The sequence below is a fragment of the Mus pahari genome, chromosome 5 (genome assembly GCF_900095145.1).
Source record: "Mus pahari chromosome 5, PAHARI_EIJ_v1.1, whole genome shotgun sequence".
NCBI classification, from domain to species: Eukaryota; Metazoa; Chordata; class Mammalia; order Rodentia; family Muridae; genus Mus; species Mus pahari.
Window position 1 is genome coordinate 107,417,389 of NC_034594.1, and position 20,468 is coordinate 107,437,856.

Genomic DNA, 20,468 nt, shown 5'->3' on the forward strand with positions numbered 1-20,468 from the left:
GATGGTTATGAGCCACCATGTGGTTGCTGGGATTTGAACTCTGGACCTTTGGAAGAACAGTTGGGTGCTCTTACCCACTGAGCCATCTCACCAGCACCCCCCCCATTTTTTTTTTTTTTGAGGTAGCATTTCAAAGTGCTACGTAGCCCTGGCTGACCTGGATATGTAGATCATGCTGACCTCCAACTCACAGAGACTGTCTGCCTCTGCCTCCCAAGTGCTGGGGTTAAAGGTGTGCACCCCACTCCAATTTTCTGTCAGATTCGTACATGGAGGCAATGCTGTGAATGTAAGTGTATAGCACCGTAGCCACTCAGTGATCACTTCTCAGACACCTGAGGCCCTGCTCCCTTTTCTTGCCCCACTGTGGGCAGGGACATTCCGGTCCACTGTGGGGGCACTGCGTCTGCAGTCTAGATTCTGTACTCCTGCTGCATCTCGGCACACTGTCTGCGTGTGTCTGCTTTCCTACTGGGCTAGGGGATTCGATGGAGCTTATTACCTCCGATAATGACACCGCTTCAGAGTTACCTTTGCACCTTCGAATACAAGAAGGCATGGTGAGGTGGGCGTGGCCACCTCAGAGGGTGAGGGCTCTGCTCCAGGAAGCTGTTTTGGAATCTGACCCACCCTTATTGGTTCTTCCATAGTGATGAGGAGAAGTCAACCAGCTGGGTGCACCCTGGTACGGCCTCACCCATCCAGAGCGGACACTCCGCTGCCCCAGGTAAGGAGTCTCCGGCCCCTGCCTTTGAGGTTGCTGAGAGCTCGAGGTGGTCATGGAAACCCTTGGCCCCACACCTACTTCGACGCCTTTGCTACCAGTAGACTCACCCGGTCCCTGGGGAACAGTGCAGAACACCTCTAAGGGGTCTTCTCTGCCGTCGGTGTCAGGGCAGATCTTAGAGGACTAAGGTTGCCTCTAGCCAGACGTTCTCAGGTTGGACAGAACCCAACCCCTGTGCTGCATGCAAGGTTGGACCGCTTCCCACCCGTGCCGCTTAGTACAGCTGCCCTTAGCCTTGTGTGCTAGCGAGCAAAGGGAATGTGGTTAGTCTACAGTGGGCTGGAAATAATTTTAATCAATTTAAATGCAAATAGCCCTTGGTGGCTGGTGCAACTCCTTCAGCTATGGAGGAAGAGGCCAGGGCTAACACTGGTTTCCTTCTTAGACCGCCTAGACTAGTGGGGAAGGTAGGATGTGTACAGGCCAACAAAACACAAGAAATAGGCAGAGAAAGACTTATTAGTGCTAGAGGGTAAAGAAGCCTGGGAGTCAGAAGGCCTGGAGGGGATGGGAGGCCTTCCTCTAGGATGAGAGGCCAGGAGGGAGAGGTGGCGTGAGCAGCGTTGTGGGACAGTCTCTGGCCCTTTACAGCCTGTACCAGGCCAGACACCAGCCTTGGTCATTCACAGGACACAGCTAGCTCTGCCGGCCTCCCCGTGTTAATGGTTTCGCTTGCCTAGCGCCTGCTTCATGTAGATCTGGGCTGAAATCACGGTACAGAATTGAAAGAGGTTTCGGGGACGGTGGAGTTCAACTCTTGCATTTTAGGGGAGGAAAATTAAGAGCAGAGAGGAAGTCCTTGGCTCAAGGCCACCTGGCTAATAACTGAAGTGGGGTCATGGCGAAATGCGCATTCAGAGGTGCAGAGACCTAGTTCCAATGGTGGCTCTCTGTCAATGGGAGACAATTATGAACGAGGTGGTAGCAACCTCCGTGCAGGAAAGCTGGCACTACAAGAAGGGTTTGTAGTTGACACTGTCCCATCTCCAACTCAAGTGAAACGAGACCCCAGCCACTGTGTTACAGCTGGTTTCTTCTATTGGCTGGATGCCCTGGTGCAAGACCTCAGCTGCTCCTGTTGTGAGCAGCCTTGCCCTAGGGAGGATTTGGAAGGTTCTGAAGAACCTGGGGAGACAATTTTGGTTGCTGCTGACTGGTTATCTAAGGCCGGGAAGGAGTTAAGATGCCCCCAAAGCTTGCTGGGAGGGCAGCTGCCTGCGTGGGCACTCCGCCTGCACAGGAACATAAGCGCTCTTGGTGTTGCCCGGGCAGAGAGGGCAGTGTGGAGGGAAGTTGCTAGAAAAGGCAGAGGACAGAAGCCACACTGGCCCCCTTCCCAGCACACCACAGTGGCCGGATTATTTATGATTCTGACCCAATGGGGATCCCTCTACTTGGGGAGGCTGCCAACCCACACCCTTCTGAATGGGAGCGTCCTCGCACAGGGACACAGGGGAACAAGAAGCATTTATGGACCCACACAGAGGCAAGAGTGTAGGCTCTGGAGGTGGCAGACCAAGACTCACATCCCATCCTAGACACTTCTGTGTGACCTTAAGCAAGTTGACTAACCTGTCTGAGCCTCAGTTTCCCTTTTGTTCTGACACCCATTTCTTATGGTACTTTAGATACAGTAGTAGAGGTGACACACATATCTGAGAAGGGACACTCTGCTAAGTGGCAGCTGCTGAGGGGTTTATTCCTTGGGCTAGGGTTAGGGCTAAGGCTAGGGCTAGGGTTAGGGCTAGGGTTACGGTCAGGGCTAGGGCTAGGGCTATGATTAGGGCTAAGGTTAGGGTTAGGACTAGGGTTAGGGCTAAGGTTAGGGTTAGGGCTAGGGTTAGGGCTAGGGTTAGGGCTAAGGTTAGGGTTAGGGTTAGGGTTAGGGCTAAGGTTAGGGTTAGGGCTAGGGTTAGGGCTAAGGTTAGGGTTAGGGCTAACGGTAGGGCTACTGTTACTAGGGCTAGGGTTAAAGCTAAGGTAGGTTTAAGGTTTGGGTACTATGGGGTCAGGAGTAAACCTGGCTGGCTTGTTCTACTTAAACAGCAGCTACGATGGACTAACAGGCTCTTCACTAATACACTTGGATAAAATATTGGTTCAAAACTGGGCCTGTCACTGTTCCAAACTCAGGTTCTGCTCTCCGCCTTGTGTAACCTAAATCAGGTGGCAAGGTGATGGCACACTCAGACTATCAGGTATTTTCCTGACCAGAAGAGAAGCAACGAGAGCCAAGAGAATCACCTCTCATTTTTCAGTATGTCGGCCAGGGGGCTTCTTCTTCCTGTAGGAAGAATGATCACCGGCCCTGGCGGATGTAGATTTTCTCAAAGTTCTCTTTCATGGGCTGAGGGAATCTCTGTGCTGGGAAAGTGGGATTTGGCTAAAGTGTATTTTGGTGGAGTGAGCAGGCATGCTGGCTAGTTTTATGTCAACTTGACACAAGCTAGAGTCACCTCAGAGGCAGAAGCCTCCACTGAGAAAGTGTCTGCATTAGACTGGGCTGTCAGCAAAGCCTAGAGGGAATTTTTAAATAGTGGTTGTTGTCAGAGGGTCCAGCCCATTGTGGGTGGTGTCATCCTTGGACCTGTGGTCCAGGATTCTATAAGAAAGCAGGCTGAGCAAGCTATGATGAGCAAGCCAGTAAGCAGCACTCCTCCATGGCCTCTGCATCAGCTCCTGCCTCTAGGTTCCTGTCCTGTTTGAGTTCCTGTCCTGACTTCCTTTGGTGATGAGTAGTGATTTGGAAGTGTAAGTTGAGTAAACCTTTTCCTCCCTGAGTCATGGTGTTTCGTTATAGCAATAGAAACCTTTAGAGATCAGGAAGTCAGGACCTAACCAGGTTCTCCGGTATGAGGGTACTTTGTCCATAGAGCCTCCTGGCCATGGTCAGTTTCCTCAGTGATTCAACCCTTGTCACTCTGAGATTCTGCTAGTGACCTCTTGGATACTTTTGTGTAAAGATGCTATTGAAATTCACCAGCCAGTCTTGTGGTAAAGCAGCGGTCTGGAGGTCCTAACACCCTCCTGGGATTCAGGAACTTGTATCCCAATCTAGGATGAATCACCCACTCTTGAACCCAGCCTTGACCTCTGTGATGAGGGGTTCAGAGGACCCTGAGGCTCCATAGAGGATGAGCTTCTGTGGGTTCCCTGATGTGTCTCGGGGTCTGCCTCTAGATCCAGCCCAGATGCTCAGGAGAGGTTTGTGGGGTGAGTGAGGACGGGCACCAAGCAGCGATTCTTTTGTTGCTTTCATTGTTCTCCTTATCTGATGAAGACGTGGATGTTGGAAATAATGGGGGGAACGGTGGCTGCTCGGACTGTGGCTTCCCCTGGAGTTTTTTTTTTTTTTTTTGCCCTCCCAGGCCCCGGGCTGCTGGGTAGAGGCAAGACAAGAATCTGCATCCTAGACTCCTCAGCTTGTGATTTCGCTTCCTTGCAGATTTGCCTAAGGGTTGGGAGATGGATTCTACCCCGGAAGGAGCTGCATATTTCATCAAGTGAGTAGACGGTGCCTTTGCCTTTTAACCTCACCTTTGGCCTGGCTTTTGTCCCAGTCATGACGCCTCCTAGGGAGGGGAGGTGGTTAAAGGATCTGGCATATCACACCAGCTATAGTCACTGGGTCTGTGGATGGCCTAGAGGCACTGAGGAGCACCAGGTAGACAGAAGCATGTGTCTGTTGGCCTAAGGGTCACTAGGGTGAGTCACTGAAAGGTATCTATGGACTGCTGGGCTGAGCTGAACCGGCAGAAGGACTGGCTCATGCCTGTATGGGAGACTGTCAGTGAAGTACCAGAGAAGGGTTGAGAGGAAAGAGTGTGGTACTGAGATGTGAAGTGGGGATACAGAATGTTGGGGGGGCGACTTCTTGGGAGCAAACAGGCTGGCTGTGGCAAGGCCAGGCCCAGCTACTCTTGTTTGTCTGGATGGAGACCTCTGTGGCCCTTGGGATGTGGGGTGCTTTCTTTCTTCTATGTGATTGGCCGGGTCATATGAGCAATGAGTCTTGACTCTGGGGTGGGTGAGGTAGGCCTTGGGAAGCTTCCTGGCTGGAAGCAGGCAGGCAGAGGATGTGACTCTTCCAGCTACATACTTGGGCTCAATTCCTTCTGCTGGAACTCAGTGTCTTTCTGTCTGTCTCTCCATCTCCCTGAAAGTTCACTTCTAGCTCCCTGCCAAAAGGGAAGCTCTGAGTCCGAGCCTGAACCACCCCTGTATTCTGCAGCCTCCAAAGAGTCCTGCTGTGCGCTGCCCTGGTTCTGGGGTACTGACTCTGCCAGAGATAGCCAGAGTTTCTAGAGAGGAAGGCTCCAGTCTTTGTACATTTTTGTTTGAAATCCTCATCCCCATCAGGGCCTGGCGGTGCTGGTCTGTACTAGGTACAGGTGCTGGTCTCCCTAGGTACTTAGGAGACAGGAAGCAGAAGCCTAAGTTAAAGGCCCACCCAAGCTACATAGGAAGTTCTAGGCAAGCCTGGGTAACTTAGGGAGACCTAAGTGAAAACAGGCTGGAGAAACAACTCAGTAGGAAGCACTAGTTTAACATTTATGAGGTTCAGTACAATAATAATAATAATAACAATAATAATACATTATAATAATTCTGTTTTTTTTTGTTTGTTTGTTTTGTTTTTTGTTTTTTGAGACAAGGTTTCTCTGTATAGCCCTGGCTGTCCTGGAACTCACTCTGTAGACCAGGCTGGCCTCGAACTCAGAAATCNNCCTGCCTCTGCCTCCCNAGTGCTGGGATTAAAGGCGTGTGCCACCACGCCCAGCCATTATAATAATTTTAAAATATCCATCTCTAAGGACAACTAGGTGTCACCTTTCTTTCTCAATCCCTGCATCAGAACCAGGCAGCATGAACATCAGCTTGGTTATTAAAATATATGTGTATGGGTGTTTTGCTTGCATGTATGTCTGTACATCACATGTATGCAGTGCCACCAGAGGTCACATCTCCCTAGGAGAGGATGAATCCCCCAGTACTGGAGTTACAGGTGGTTGCAATCAGCCATGTGGGTGCTGGGAATCGAACCTGGGTCCTGCTCCTAACTGCTAAGCCACACCGCCACCCTCCCCACACCCCTTTCTTGAGACAGGATCTCATTATTTAGCTCTGACTGGTCTGAGACTTGCTACTTACACCTCATAGAGTTTCACCTGCCTCTGCCTTCCAAATATGGGGAGTAAAAGCATGCCCCACCCTGCCCTGCGGTGTGAGCCATATTTTTACAGTTTTTAAAAAAAAAAAAAAAAAAAAAAGCCCTTTTGCACATGACCTATTTGGAAACCGCTCTGTTGTCGCAAGGCTCCGCGGCTGACTCTCTGCAAGGGCTCGCCCAGCCCTTGCTTGACATAAACACTCTGCGCATTTCCCAGTCTTCTGGACACCATCTTGGTAGTTTTTGGTAAACATTCAGTTGCTGAGTTTGTTTACCGAATACTCTTGTGGTGTTTTATCTCACCCATCCTTCACATTGATCACCCAGGGACTGGAGAGGTGGCCCGACAGTCAAGGGAGCCTACGCTGCCTTTCCGGAGAACAGGACTAATTCCTAGCACCCCACTGCAGGTGGCTCACAACTGCCTGTAACTCCAGCTCCAGGGGGCCCCTGTGGGCCCCTGCACTCACGTGCACATACCCACACACAGACACATCATTTAAAAACTTACTACTTAAGATGGGTGACACGCCCACCTCTGTGACCTTCTCGTGACTGCTCTATGCGGACGTTCACCTCTCTTTGCCTCTTTCACCTCAGACCCAACAGGGCTTTTGCATGTACTGTCCCCTGTGCCCTGAGCGCCTTCTCTTCCTCCTATATCCAGGTTTCTGGCTCCTACTTGTCAATTGGTTCTTCTGTGGTACTGGGGCCCAAACCCATGCTAGGCACAGCACCGCCAAGCCCCGAGCCAGCGTGTTTACTTCTTGGTAGTACTCTGGTGCCGTAATCTGCGAGCACAGCCTCTGCTCACATTGCTTTCCGTTATCCTAGAATCTTTCCGATGCATTATAGGAACCCGGCATTTACTGAAATAGGTGGGTGGGTGGGAAAAAATGGAATATAAATAGGGACACAACTAATTACTGATTCAGCTACCAGTCTGTGACTCTCACCAGAGTCCCCCGATTCAGTGTGTGCCCACATGGATTGTTTTCTCTGCATCCGTCTTAGGAGCAGAACGCCACAGCAGGGAGCCTCACGGTCCCTTCCCTGCCCCCCACCAGTGGGTCCCTCACTCCTCCTGTCTCATTGGCTGCTCCGAGCCACATCTGAGTTCATCCCTACCTAGACCTTTCTGGTGGTCTTCTCGCCCCTGGATCGGAATGCTGCAAGAGTGTTTCCCCCTCCCCCCAAGAATATAAGATGTTCATGTCATTCTTCGCTAAAACTCAAACCCTTCCACATTTCCATCGTTTACAGGGTAAGGCCTGAATTATGCTCCCCAGCACATGCAGGCTTCCTGCCCAGGCTCAGTTCTGGCTTTTTCAGCCCTATGGAGTCTGTGATCCCAGTCTGCTCTTCACTCTCCCCCAGCCATACCAAGGCTCTGGGGCTCCCTTATCATCCACCCCCAGTTTTCCTCCATCACCAATTCTCCATTCCCAGTATGTACTCAAGTCACTGGAGGCTTTTTGGAAGGCCCACTTCCCAAGAGTTCCTGACTCAGAGCGTCTAGACTTCTCAAGTTGAACAGGCTTCCAGTTGATGGGGATCGACTGTTCTAGGGCCATCTCCAGACCATGGTTGAGGACCCCTCAAGGGGTAAGGGCAGCCCAGGGATGCCCATGGAGAGAGAGAGAGAGAGAGAGAGAGAGAGAGAGAGAGAGAGAGAGAGAGAGAATATTGTCTTTTTTGTTTTTTTCAAGACAGGGTTTCTCTGTGTAGCCCTGGCTGTCCTGGAACTCACTTTGTAGACCAGGCTGGCCTTGAACTCAGAAATCTGCCTGCCTCTGCCTCCCAAGTGCTGGGATTAAAGGCATGCGCCGCCAGAGAATATTGTCTTATTGTGTATAATAATAAAAATATCCACAGCTTGTGAAAGCAGGAGCCACTCTCAGAGCTCAGGACTTTACTGAATTGCCTCATTTAATCCCTTGGTAAGGGAGGCTCCTTCATCTCTGTTTTAGCAAGTAACAGGAAAGCTGAGATGTCTAGAAACAAACAGAAAGCCAACCTGGGAGGCAGTTGCTGTGGGTGGTTTCACTGCTGTGTTCTTATCAAGATAGCACTCGGCATCCTTGATGCCCGGGGCTTCATACCCCTCATCACCAAGCATGTTAATGAACGAATGGATCCCGAATGCCTTATTTTCCATGAGCAATCCCGTCTCACCAAGGCTTCTGACATTTGGTTGGGCCGTAAAGGGACTGTGATGACTCCACACATGGATCCCAAGAAGTGATTTAAGAAACAATCAGATGTCCGGATAATTTGGGGTGATGTTTCTTCTAGCACGGGGAGTCACATTTCATGTTTGCTGGTCTGGGTATTTGACAAGGACAATAACTGTATCTCATTAAGCTGGATCCCTAATGGGATCTGAGGGTCAGGTCTCATGGGACCTGCTACTGTTGTACTGCTCCAGTGTGCTGAGGTTTTAAAAGTGTCACTGCCAAGGAGGGGATTTGAGACGAGAATAAGCAAATAGGGAGAGGAAGGTGGTGTAGCTCACTGTAGCCTGTGTGCACTTACCGCACTGATCCACAGGAGGGCAGCAGAGCACACATGCTCCGCAGACCATGCTTTCCAAGGGATTTGAGTGGTGACCCACTGTCTCACTTGCCAGGAACTGGGAGCCATCTTGACCCTCGTTTACTGCAGTTCTGTCACTGTGGTTCTGGAGGCTTTCTGAGACTTATGAGCCAGCTATGTAAAAGCAATTCCTAGTCAGTAAGAGATCTGGCCCTGGTCTTTTGCTTCCTGCACAGGCAGTCTGTTGTAGAACCGGTCCCTTCTGACTTTAAGAGTGCCTCTCCCTAGAGAGGTGTCCAGGCAGGAGACATGGCAGAGAGGTGGACTACAGAACCACACCTTGATAACACTTGCTGTTCCTCCACCCAGGGACCACACCCAGCTCTGGCACTCCTTCCTGTTCTGGTCTGAACAGTTCCTGCAGGAAGGTGCCAGGTGGGCAGCTGGGCACCTACTTGGACCTCTAGTGCATCCGGGAGCTGCTCAGGCCATTCCAGGGGTTGCTGGAAGGCAGAGATGCCAAAGGCAGGGCTCCACCCACAGACACTCAAGAACTGGATGATGAAGCTCTAGTGCTTCCATCGAGGCTGTGCAGGTCACCAAGGGTCCAGACAGACCCTCAACCTGTGGGTCACCTGGGAAGGTGGGAGAAAGCCACAGGACAGAAGTTCTGGTATAGGGATCCTACCAGCTCTGTCTCAAACAAGGCAAATGCCACTCTGGATAGGAGAAAAGGCAAGGGGGTGATCTGTGCTGCAAACAAACCTCGTTTACAGATGGGGAAAACTGAGGCTCAGTAGTCAAGTGCCCAGTTCAAAGCTGCTGCATCAGTCAGGGGTAGAGCTGAGTCTGGAGCCCGAGTCTTTAGACAGCTTCACTATCAGGCCTCCTCCCTGATTCCCAGGTCGTGGGGTCTGGGTGAAGGAGCGTGGGCAAGGTCTCTGGGGAAAGATGGGCCAGGAGGGGAAGTCAGTCCACCAGTTTAGTGAGCCCCCAGGGCCAGTGGGGAGTGTGGCGTGATGATCTTTGAAGGTGTGAGTGAGTGTGATGAGATTGGACCGGGAATAGGAAGGCAAGACCCCAGAGGCGCTCGCTCTCTGAGGCTCCTTCTTCCTTAGACCTCCTCCTCAGCCTTTCGCAGGAGCAGTTTGCTTCTCTGCTGGGCTAACAGAGGAGAGATTTAGACTTGGCAAGGCATGCTTGCTTTTTCAGCTCTGCCGCCTCCACCCTGCCAGCCCCATAAGCCCCCGTACATCTCCCATTTTGCTCCCCAGCAGGAAGGCACTGTGCCCAGCCCAGTCATCCCTTTGGCTTTTCACCCTCCTCCCCCTGGAGCCCCTGTGTCCTCCAGAAGCAGCCACCCTTCTGGCTAGGGCTTCTGGGTGAGCCAGAGCCTTGTCTGCAGCTCTCGCTCTGTCTGCCAAAGAGGAAACCCGCCCAGCGGGCCTGTCTGTAGGCTGCCCTCTCCAGCTGCCTAAGATTGTGTGGCATTTGAGCTGGAGGTCCTCGTCCCTTTCCCTTCCCCTCTTGCGTACTGGGATCTCTCTCAACCCCACTTTGCTCCGTTAACTTCTCAAGGCCAGAGACTCCTCAAGAGTCCCCCATTTCTGGCTGCCTGGAAGCTGACTCGGCCCCACCTGTACCAGACATCCTTGCCAAGTCCTGGAGAGCTGGGTAGGTGAACTGGGCCTGGCACAGGGCCCTTACTCACAACTTCCCTGCCCCTTTAGCCCAGAGGCTTTCCCACAGAGTCATTGAGGACTAGCCTGGCAGCTCATCTAGCTGAGGGGAAGAGAGGGGAAACCCTCCCAAGAGAGCAGCTAGGCTGTCATGTGCGCCCTTACCCTGAGCAGGCATGAGAAGGATTGTCCCTTAGGCTCCTGGCTCGACTCCATCAAGTCTCCCCCATTATCTCCAGTCTCCTAATCTATCTCTTCCTGGGTGCAGGAAGGGAAGCATTCTCTTGTGCCTTCTAAAGCAGATTCGTTTTTAAAGAAAGTGCTCCAGGTGACAAAAGACGATGCTTATGTAAGGATGCTCACACAGGGATGCTAATGCTCACATAGGGATGTTCGTGTTCACACAGGGATGCTCACACAGGGATGCTCATGCTCACACAGGGATGCTCACACACCATGGTTAGATTCAGAGTAGGAATAGGTCACTTTTCTGTTTTGCTCATTTTTCTTTTGTGACAAGGCCTCACGTAGCCACCCGGACTGGCCTTGAACTCATTGAGTAGTCAAGAATAGTTTTAAGCTTCTGATCTTTTGTTTTGTTTTGTTTTTCGAGGCAGGGTTTCTCTGTATAGCCCTGGGTGTCCTGGAACTCACTTTGTAGACCAGGCTGGCCTTGAACTCAGAAATCCACCTGCCTCTGCCTCCCGAGGGCTGGGATTAAAGGCGTGCGCCACCACGCCCGGCTTAAGCTTCCGATCTTACCTATACCATATTTTATAGGGTGCTGGTTTGCAGACTCCCAGGGCTTCATTTCATGTATCCTGGACGAGCTCTCAACTGAGCCGACATCTTGAGCCCAGGCTGCTTTTTGTTTTTAGTTTTTAAATCAAGACAGTCCATTTACAAATGACAACAGAATTATCAAGTGGGTGGAACCTTACAGGTATTCACCGATTCCTGCTTTTTGGGATGTTTCTATGTTCAAAAGTGACCTCAATAGTATGGTCTCCAGCTTTGGGTCCAAGGTGTGGCAGAGACAAAACCCCTGGAAGTTAAGGGCAAGTCCCTCCCACTCCTTTCTGATCCTGGTCCTAAAACCAAGGTTTCCCCTGCACTTATCCACTGTCACAGAGAATCTACTTTCTCAGAGAGATGTGAAAAGAAAGAAACCAAGGCACAGTAGAGAAGAGAGATGCTTAAAGTTCCCTGCCCCTGCCCACCAATACTGAAGAGCACAGGTTCGGGGCTAGGCTAACACCCTCAGACTGGAGACCAGTCACTGGAGACCAGTCGTCTGGGATGAAGACTATGAGATCCTAATTTGTTTCGGTTATTTGTTTTTGTTTTAAATGGGTCCCAGAGCTCTCCTAGTATTTTTCCTTTAAATTCATTGTGTTGAGGGATATGGAAGTATTAGGACCCCAGCAAAACCCTCCTGATGCCCAGAAATGGTTTCTCTGTCTGGGGACAATCACAGAACTGAAAAGCCACCACTGGGTGCACGAGGCCCCACCACAGTGCCAAACCCAGGAGCAACAGCATTCAGGAGTCTCCTGTGGTAGGACTCTTAAAAAACCCTGCTTACCAAGACGCAGGCCCAGATGCCCTCTGGGGGGCAGCCTTGTCTTGTCTGTGGGAGGCCCGGGAGGCTGTGCCCACCAACCCCTTCTCTGAGGGGAGGGTTACAAGGGTGGTTAGCAGCTAGTCACTGGTGTGGATGGAGTTAAACCTTTCAGGGGACTATTTACTCCTGATCCTAAGTGACAGCTTGGGGAGGGAGAGTCACGTGGTCCTGAAATCCCCACGGGAGCCGATGGAGCATGCCCAGCTGCTTCTGCCTGGGAAAGGTGCTGGATTCTGCAGTAACCACAACAGCATCCTCTCCCCGGAGCCAGGGACCTGCCAGCGAGAAGATGACTGATTAGATCAGATTAGATCCAGAGCCTCGCTCTTCCGAAGGGTCCCCAGGGGTGGGGGAGGAGGACCCCAGCTGGCCTGAGCTGGGGGAGGGGTGCCTCCGAAATCGCGCTTAGCGCTCTCAGCGCGGGATCACACCTCCGAGGCCCAGCCGGTGAGTCCGTTTAGGTGCATCTGACCTAAGAGGTGGGAGAAAGAAGGCTGGGCTGGGGGCAGAGCTGGCAGCCGGTGTTGGCCGCACAGGCCAGGGTTGCGTGCACTGCAGTGAACTGCCTTCTTCATCGTCAGTCTTGGCAGCCGTACATAGGGATCATGGATGCTGAGAATGCTAATTATAGCCTTTCTGTGACCTCACCCCTCCAGAATCCCTAGGAAGGGCCGGCACTATCTGAATTGATTACATTTGAATTGCGTCCCCGGGTGAGGGTAGCTTTGGGGCTGCCAACCTCCAAGGTGCAGCCCCGCCCTATCTCTAATTTTGTAGGGAAGAGAGACAGAAGGGTCCAGGGGTCAGGTTCAAGACGGTGGAGGCTCTCCTTCCTCAGTGTAAGGGGTCAGAGGCTCTTGGTTTCTTAGGGGGAGTCTGCGGTTCAGTTGGTAGCTGCTAAAGGATTTGTGGGCAGGGGGATGATGGAACATGCCGTGTTGGTGATGGAAAAGCAAACTGCCGCTGTTTAGAGCCCTAGGACTGGGCTATTGTGTGAGAAGTCTAGGGTTGAAGTGGTCGGAGATAGGCAAGGGAGGGGGAGGGGCGAGGAGAGGGGGAGGGGAAGGAGGGAGGAGGGAGGAGGGAAAAGCAGCTACTGGGAGATGCCCTTTGGGACTGCAAGCCAGTCTGGCTAGAGAGTGAGAGGTGGGAAACCCTGGATGCAGGGAGAGGCGGGTTAGAGGGTGGTGGAAGGACTGGGGGGAGAAAGAAGGATATGTCCCCCAGTAAGTGTCGCAAGAGGTGTGTAGCCTTCAGGACCGGTCAGCTCATCTCAAGTCCCTCAAGACCTCTCGCTCTCCATCTGGCATCTCCAGTGGCGCACTCAGCCGCCAGGGCTCCAGCATGCGTGGGCGGAGCCCTAGCTGGCACGCCTCTGCCAGAGCCCCTGTCCAGATGGCTGCGGGGCACTGCAGGTGCTGTCCGGGTCCTCCCACCCGGAGCCTCTGAGCCCTGTGGAAGTGGGGAGGATTCTACTGGTGCAACTGTCCAGCAACCACCTCTGGGCAGCTGCGGTTTAGCCTGGGCAAAAGTCGAGCCCATCCTGCTAGCAGAGAGGGGTGCGCCCGTGTCTCAGTGCCTGGGTCCGCTGCCGTGGATGGGGATAGGGGTGGGGGTGGAGCAGCAGTGCTTCCAGAGCGGTGGCAAGAGCGGCTTGGGCACCTGCACAGTTGCCTGGCTTTCCTTGCAGAAAGGAGCGGGGCTCTGTGTCTCCGCACAACCATTCAGAGTGCTGGGCTGCAGATAATGAATTATTAAAAGCCTCTGGTTTCCCCATTGGTGGCGAGGTGATAAACGTGTTAGCGCTGTATGTAATTAATCCTGGTGGCGTGCTGCGAGGGCTAGAGACAAAGGGGCCGCCCTCCCCTCAATTCGTCTGCTTTTTCTTTTTCACAGGAAGGCTATGGTGCAGGACACATTACATAGATAATTACATTTAGTGTGTCTGCCTGGATGATTGAGTTGGATTCTTCCTGCTCGGTGCAAATGAAGTAATTACTGAGGAAATCTAGGAGCCAGGCGCCTGCCCTGGCTGAGCTGCCGTCAAACCCCCCCCCCCTAATTTCGGCCCAGTAGCGCCCAGGGGTGGGCTCAGCTGAGGCGCGCTCAGCTTCTAGGACTGACTGCGACTGCACCCCAGACAGGGGTGAGGTGTCACGGAGCAGGCTGTGGTTGACGCTCCTGTTTTCTCACTGCCTGCTCAGCAGCCCATCTGATGGACGCTGGACGTTTACTTGGCCCCAGGGGCCGGTAAAGGCAGGAGGAAGGTGGCTGGGCTAGAGAGAGCCCGGCTTGCTGGAAAAGGCCCAAGCAGGAGGTTGACATAGTTGGAGCTGGCATGAGCCTTTCTCATTAAATGCTCTCAGACCCAAACTTCTTTTGGGAGCAAGTGGGGAGTAGGGAAGTTGTGCATGTGCCCACCAGGATCTGCCACCTCAGGTAGACTCTGGCACTGTGCACCATTATCACTGATACTCCTTAAAGTCTTTCAGAATCTATCTCTACCCGACTCTTTTCCCTCTGAGGCCTAGGACTGCCTTCCTTTGGGGAAATCCTGTGGACCCAGACTCCTTACCTCATAACAGCTCCCTGCGTGGCGGGAACATTCTCCTGTTTGATTGAGACCCTCAATTCCACCCTTTGGTTCTGGTGCTTTGAAGCGTCACAAAACATGCAGCCTTCTCTTTCACACGGGGATTAAAAAAAACAAAGTGTTGCCTTTGCAAACGCTGTTTATAGTCTGCATGTGGGCGCCGGGCATTTTACATAGCCGCTTTTGAACATTTTAGGCTGTCAGCTTTATTTTCCCTTTACAAATAAACACAATATGTGCATTTTTGTTTATGGGTTCTCCCCTGCTCCCCTGGCATTTAGGATGGTTCCCCCCCACACACCTTAGGATAAACCTTAAGATACAGAATTTATATGATGGCCTATACTTTAGAAATTCTATTCTGTATTGAAATAGTTATTAAACATGGAACTGTGGAAAGAGATTTAGTATCTAAGTCAAACATTTTGGCTGATGTATCTTTTTTAGAATTCATTCACAAACATATGAGTAGATTTGTTGTGCCAGCACACATACATATCATAACAATTTCTGTTTGTTGTTTTTTGTTTTGGGACAGGGTCTCACTGTGTGGGCCTGGCTGGCCTGGAACTTGCTGTATAGACCAGGCTGGCCTCAAACTCATAGACATCCACCTGCCTCCTAAGATGGGATTCAAAGTATGTTCTAATATGCCTAAATCATTCAATTTTTTTGATTCAGTTGTATGCTATTGTCATATAAGCACTTCTCGTGTTCTTATTTTTATAATATTTTTAAGTAGTTTCTTAATATTTCATTCCATGTTTGTCCTAATTTTTTTACCTTTATGTTGAATGTAGCTATTTTGTTTATTTTTACCCTTTATTAAAAAAGATATAATGAATATATACATATTCTAATCACTACACTTGTCAATGATGTTTTCCCCTGGAAACATTTCTAAAAATAAAATAAGAGTGTATTTTAAAAATATTTGGATAAAGTTTGCCAGATTCTACGTTCAAAAGCACTCATTTACATTCCTAGCAGTTTTGTATAAGAATGCATTTTGTAGGGCTGGTAGGATGGCTCAGTGGTTAAGAGCTTGCACTGCTCTTTCAGAGGACTGGACTTCAGTTCCCAGCCCTGACTTCAGGTGTTCACAGCCACCTGTGACTCCAGCTGCAGGAGGACCTGACACCTTTGGCTTCCAAATGCACCTGCTCTCACGTGCACATACCCAGACTCCCCCCCCAGGAGTTTAAAATTTCATAAAAATAAATCTTTCTTAAAAAGAATACACTTGCTGGGGAATAGAGATGGCTAATTCAGGACCGTGTTTACTGTGTGGAGCAGGAGGGCTCATCAGTGTGTCTCTAATCAGCACTGGGGGTGGGTGGGGGTCAAGAGGATTCTTGGAGCTTGCTGGTCAACAAGTCTAAGCCAGTTCTGAGCTCCAGATGCAGAGAGAGAGACCCTGTCTCAAAAAATAAGGTGGAGAGCAGTAGAGAAAGCCTTCCAACATTGGCCTTTGGCCTCCACACTCATGCATACACAAACAGGAATGTACACACACACACACACACACACACACACACACACACACACACACACACACAATGTTATGGCATGACCACCACTGAATAAATTATAACTTCTTTTATGGTTCTAACTTGGTTTTCTTCATTGTTTCAAATCCCTTCAGAAGTAGCAAGAACTAATGTCATGTTTGTGTTTCTTGTGCAACCGCTCAGAAGCCAGACAGGTGGACTGTCGGGAATGCAGTTGGGAAAGTTGGTTCTGAGGTGACCTGCTTATCTCTGTAGACCTGTGGCCATTGGTCCTTATTGCGTGGATTCGGGTAGTGTGGAGACACCTGTGCCGGTAGGAGACAGGGTCATCGTTCCAGACTTTGGGGCTCTTCATGGGTTCATTTGTGCATGGAGACTCTGTACTTCAGGGAGCTGACCCCGAGTGCATGGTGAAGCGGAGGCCTCTCATTAGTGCTGAAGTCACTGTCTACGGAGGCTGATTGCCATAACCTGAGAAGATCATGCACCTCTGATCGCGAGTGCCAATTTGCTTCTAATTAGTCAAATGCTAGCAATTAGCTCGTTAAGTTCAACCTGGCTCTGGTGTTGAGGTCATTTTCTTGATTTTGCCTGTTTCTTGGGTCCTCATGAACATTAGGGGCTGTCTGGAGGCTGCAATTGGCCTGTTTGCCTCACCTGAACCCGGGGCTATGTCACTGCAGATATGAAAGGACAGTAGTGGGGACACACAGCTGTTTTGGTGGGTGATGGCTGCAGAGCTCAGGGATCTGCTAGAGTCACAGATAGGCAGGGAATCCGGGCCCCTCTTCTTCCAACACCTCTGACATTCTCACCTCTGGGGTGAGAGCAATCAACTGGATGGATGCAAAGAGTGTTTGTTTGTTTGTTTGTTTGTTTTTTAACTTCCCCAAGACAGGGTCCCACAATATTGTTTAAAAAAAAATTTCAAAGTCTTACAAGGGAGCAGGAGATGGGCAAATGACTGTTCTGAGTGAAACATTTTAAAATACTTATTTATTTAATATACATTCATACAGTATAGCTGTCTTCAGACACACCAGAAGAGGGCATCAGATCCCATTACAGATGGTTGTGAGCCACCCATGTGGTTGCTGGGAATTGAACTCAGGACTTTGGAAGAGCAGTCAGTGCTCTAACCACCGAGCCATCTCTCAGCCTTCCTAATACTGTGACTCTTTAATACAGTTTCATGTTGTGCTGACCCCCAACCATAAAATTATTTTTGTTGGTACTTCATAACTGTAATTTTGCTACTGTTACGAATCGTAATATAAATACCTTTGTTTTCCAATGACCATTGTTTCAAGCGAACCCCTCGAAAGGCTTGCTTGACCCCCAAGGCATCCCAGCCCACACTTTGAGAACCACTGTTCTATAACATGGGTCAGAAAGAGACTCTCCGGCTAGGTGATCCTCACAGGTAAAGATTTTCCCAAATAGTTTCAGTACCTTGGGAAGTTTCTTTAAATCTCTGGGTTTTAGAGTCTGGTGTGATGGTGCATCCCTCTAATACAAACACTTAGGAGGCAAAGGCAGGAGGGTTTCAAGTTCTAGGCCAGCCTGAACTACATACCAAGATGCTGTCTCCAAAACACAAAACAGAAAACACCTCCGGGTCTCCGTTCTAAGCTATCCTGCAAGAACACGAAAGACCTCTTCCTAGAGGAGAAGATGAAGCATAGTGTGAGTGATGAATCAGCCTCCGAATTATCATTTAATGTCTAAAAAGTCTGCTAGCCAAGCCAGGTGCGGTAGGGTGGGAGAGGGGTGGAGTAAACCACTCAAGGGGTTTCAGGATGTCAGTCTGTCCAGGATGTCAGTCTGTTCATACCTTAGCTTTGTGACCTTGAGCAAGTCCCTGGATTTCTCCAAGTTTTGGTGGCTCTATTTGCAAAGTGAGATAACGCACTTGTAGGCCTCCATCAAGAAACTTTACTGGAGGCACCCAGAGTGTGGCCAGCATAGCAAGAACTAGAGAGTACACGTAGAGACGCTTATATTGCCAATACGCTGACTTCTGCGTATGCTCGGAAGAGGGGAAGGGCGAGGGATCCTGAGTCTGGCTGACCGGCAGCCGGTGGCTGAGAAACTGTTTCTTGTGAGAGGTGACAAGGACAGTGAAAAAAGTGGTAGGTGGCTCCGCAAGTGAAGGGGTTTGCTCCCCAGCTTAGGAATCTCAGTTCCATACCTGGGACCCATGTGGTGGAAGGCAGAAAACTGACTCCTGCCTTCTAACTTACACATGCACACTGTGACATGTGCGAGCACACACACACACACACACACACACACACACACACGAATTCTCACACTCACACAAATAAAACTTGAAAGGTTGGCTGGCAGTGGTCTACATAGTAAGTTCCAGGCCAACCAGGACTAGAGAGAAGAAACCAAAAAAAAAAAAAAAAAAAAAAAATAGAGTTTGGCTGGCAGGATCAGGCTTGGGTGACAGAACCAGCGAACCAGCGTGTGGTTCATGCTGGAGGAGGCTGCTTCATGGGAAACAGAGGTCCCAGACACCAGGAACTTAATTCCCTCAGTCATGTAGGCCTCTCAGCCTGGGCCAGTCCTGTTAGCAACCTCCCAGCTGCTTGGTAGCCTGGTTGGTCCCCTGACCTTTCCTATGCAAGGCAGCCCGGTGGCCATGCTGGGTTGTCACGGTAACTGGCAGCTTCCCAGCTGAGTTGCCTGGGTAACCAGTTAGCTGGTATTTGGGGGAGGGGGTACTGAGCTAGGGGGAAAAAAATCAACCTCAAAAGAGATGGAGAAGGATATAGGGTGGGACAAAGAGGAAGATATGTGTGTGTGTGTGTGTGTGTGTGTGTGTGTGTGTGTGTGTGTGTGTATGTGTGTAGCTCCCAGGCCAGCCTTCTCTTTCCTTCAGGGGATTGGAAAATCCTGAGAAAGGCAAAAACAGGATGCTGTGTTGTCTCAGCCCCCACATGTGTGTTCCAGTATGTGTATGAGTTTCCTGGCATGGGCCATACAAACACAGGTCTCAGTCTTAGCTCTTCTTTCCCCACTCCTTCATCTGCAAAACAGAGGGCTGATGGGAGTCCGTATAACCAGCTCAGTCCTCAGTGGAGGTCGGCTAATGGGAATCCCCACCATCCGTCCATGGGGGGGGGTCCCCTCTTCTTCCACCTTAATTTTTTTCATTGGTGTATGCTTCCTGGGTTGTCACCTGCTTTCCTGGTCTGAGCCTAGTTTGGTGGCAGGGCCTGGGATCGGGGTTGGCACTTGGGAGATGTGACTCCTAACTCCTAAGGAGCTTAGCATTCCAATTTGCTGAGGGCAGAGAGCAAGCCACACAGATGCGAACACTGAGCACCAGCAAGGCAAGGAAGTCTGAGAAGCCCATATGAGATTTATCCTGCTCCAGTAACAAGCATGCTACCTTCACTTACCACAGCTTCCTGCTCTACTCCAGGAAGGCTCTCCCCACCATTTTCTAAATATAGCCTTGACCCTTCTCTCCATTTCACACCCACTGATGAGTCACCACATGGAGTTTGAGAAACACTGAGAGGCTGCAAGGAACCCTGGGCTCTCTCTTATGTTCTGCACTGAGTATTGCCTGTCTGGACCTTGCAGCTCCCATCTGTGAGGTTAACCAAGGGTCAGCAGTTACTCTATCTGCTATAGTCACAGAGGCATGTCCCCGACTCGGGACCTCAACAGGTATATTGCTCAGGTTCACAGTCTGTTCTTTGTCTGATTTCTTTGTTAGGGTTTCTATTGCTGTGAAGAGACACCATGACCACCACCTCCACCACCTCCTTCTCCTTTTCTTTTTCGAGACAGGGTTTCTCTGTCCTGGAACTCACTCTGTAGACCAGTCTGGCCTCCAACTCAGAAATCCGCCTGCCTCTGCCTCCCAAGTGCTGGGATTAAAGGCATTGCCCGGCGACCACGGCAACTCTTTTTTTTTTTTTTTTTTAAAGATTTATTTGCTTATTATATGTAAGTACACTGTAGCTGGCTTCAGACACCCCAGAAGAAGGTATCAGATTTCATTACGGATGATTGCGAGCCACCATGTGGTTGCTGGGATTTGAACTCAGGACCTCTGGAAGATCAGTCAGTGCTCTTAACCACTGAGCCATCTCTCCAGCCCCACGGCAACTCTTAAAGAGGAAAACATTTGATTGGGGCTGGCTTACAGGTCAGAGGTTTATTTCATTATCATCATGGTATGAAGCATGGCAAGATGCAGGCAGATATGGTGCTGAAGAAGGAGCCGAGAGTTCCACATCTGGATCAGCAAGCAACAGGAAGAGAAAGTGACACTGGGCTTGGCTTGAACTTTTGAAACTGCAAAACCCTCCCCCAGTGACATGCTTTCACCAAGGCCACGCCTCCTAACAGTGCCACTTCCTATGAGCCTATGGAGGCCATTTTCATTCAAACTACCACATGTACTGAGTCTGTTGTCCTGAGCTATTCCCTCCCTCCCTCCCTTCCTCCTTCCCTGCCTTCCCTTCTCCTTCCTTCCTTCCTTCCTTCCTTCCTTCCTTCCTTCCTTCCTTCCTTCTTCCCTCCCTCCCTCCCTCCCTCCTCCTT

General features: G+C 50.6%; 1 protein-coding gene across 8 annotated transcripts in view; it reads left to right on the plus strand.

Annotated features, from left to right (window-relative positions):
• The window catches only part of Plekha6 (pleckstrin homology domain containing A6), a 143,248-nt gene that overhangs the window by 5,131 nt on the left and 117,649 nt on the right, over positions 1 to 20,468 (plus strand). For 7 of the 8 annotated variants that reach the window (XM_029538950.1, XM_029538956.1, XM_029538957.1 and 4 more), the window contains exons 2-3: positions 651 to 727; positions 4,233 to 4,290. In XM_029538950.1, coding sequence (XP_029394810.1) covers positions 4,253 to 4,290 — 38 coding nt within the window. In that variant the 5' untranslated portion in view covers positions 651 to 727; positions 4,233 to 4,252. Of the gene's footprint in view, positions 1 to 650; positions 728 to 4,232; positions 4,291 to 11,927; positions 12,243 to 20,468 lie in introns of those variants that run through there. The other variant, XM_029538952.1, reaches the window with a different exon arrangement.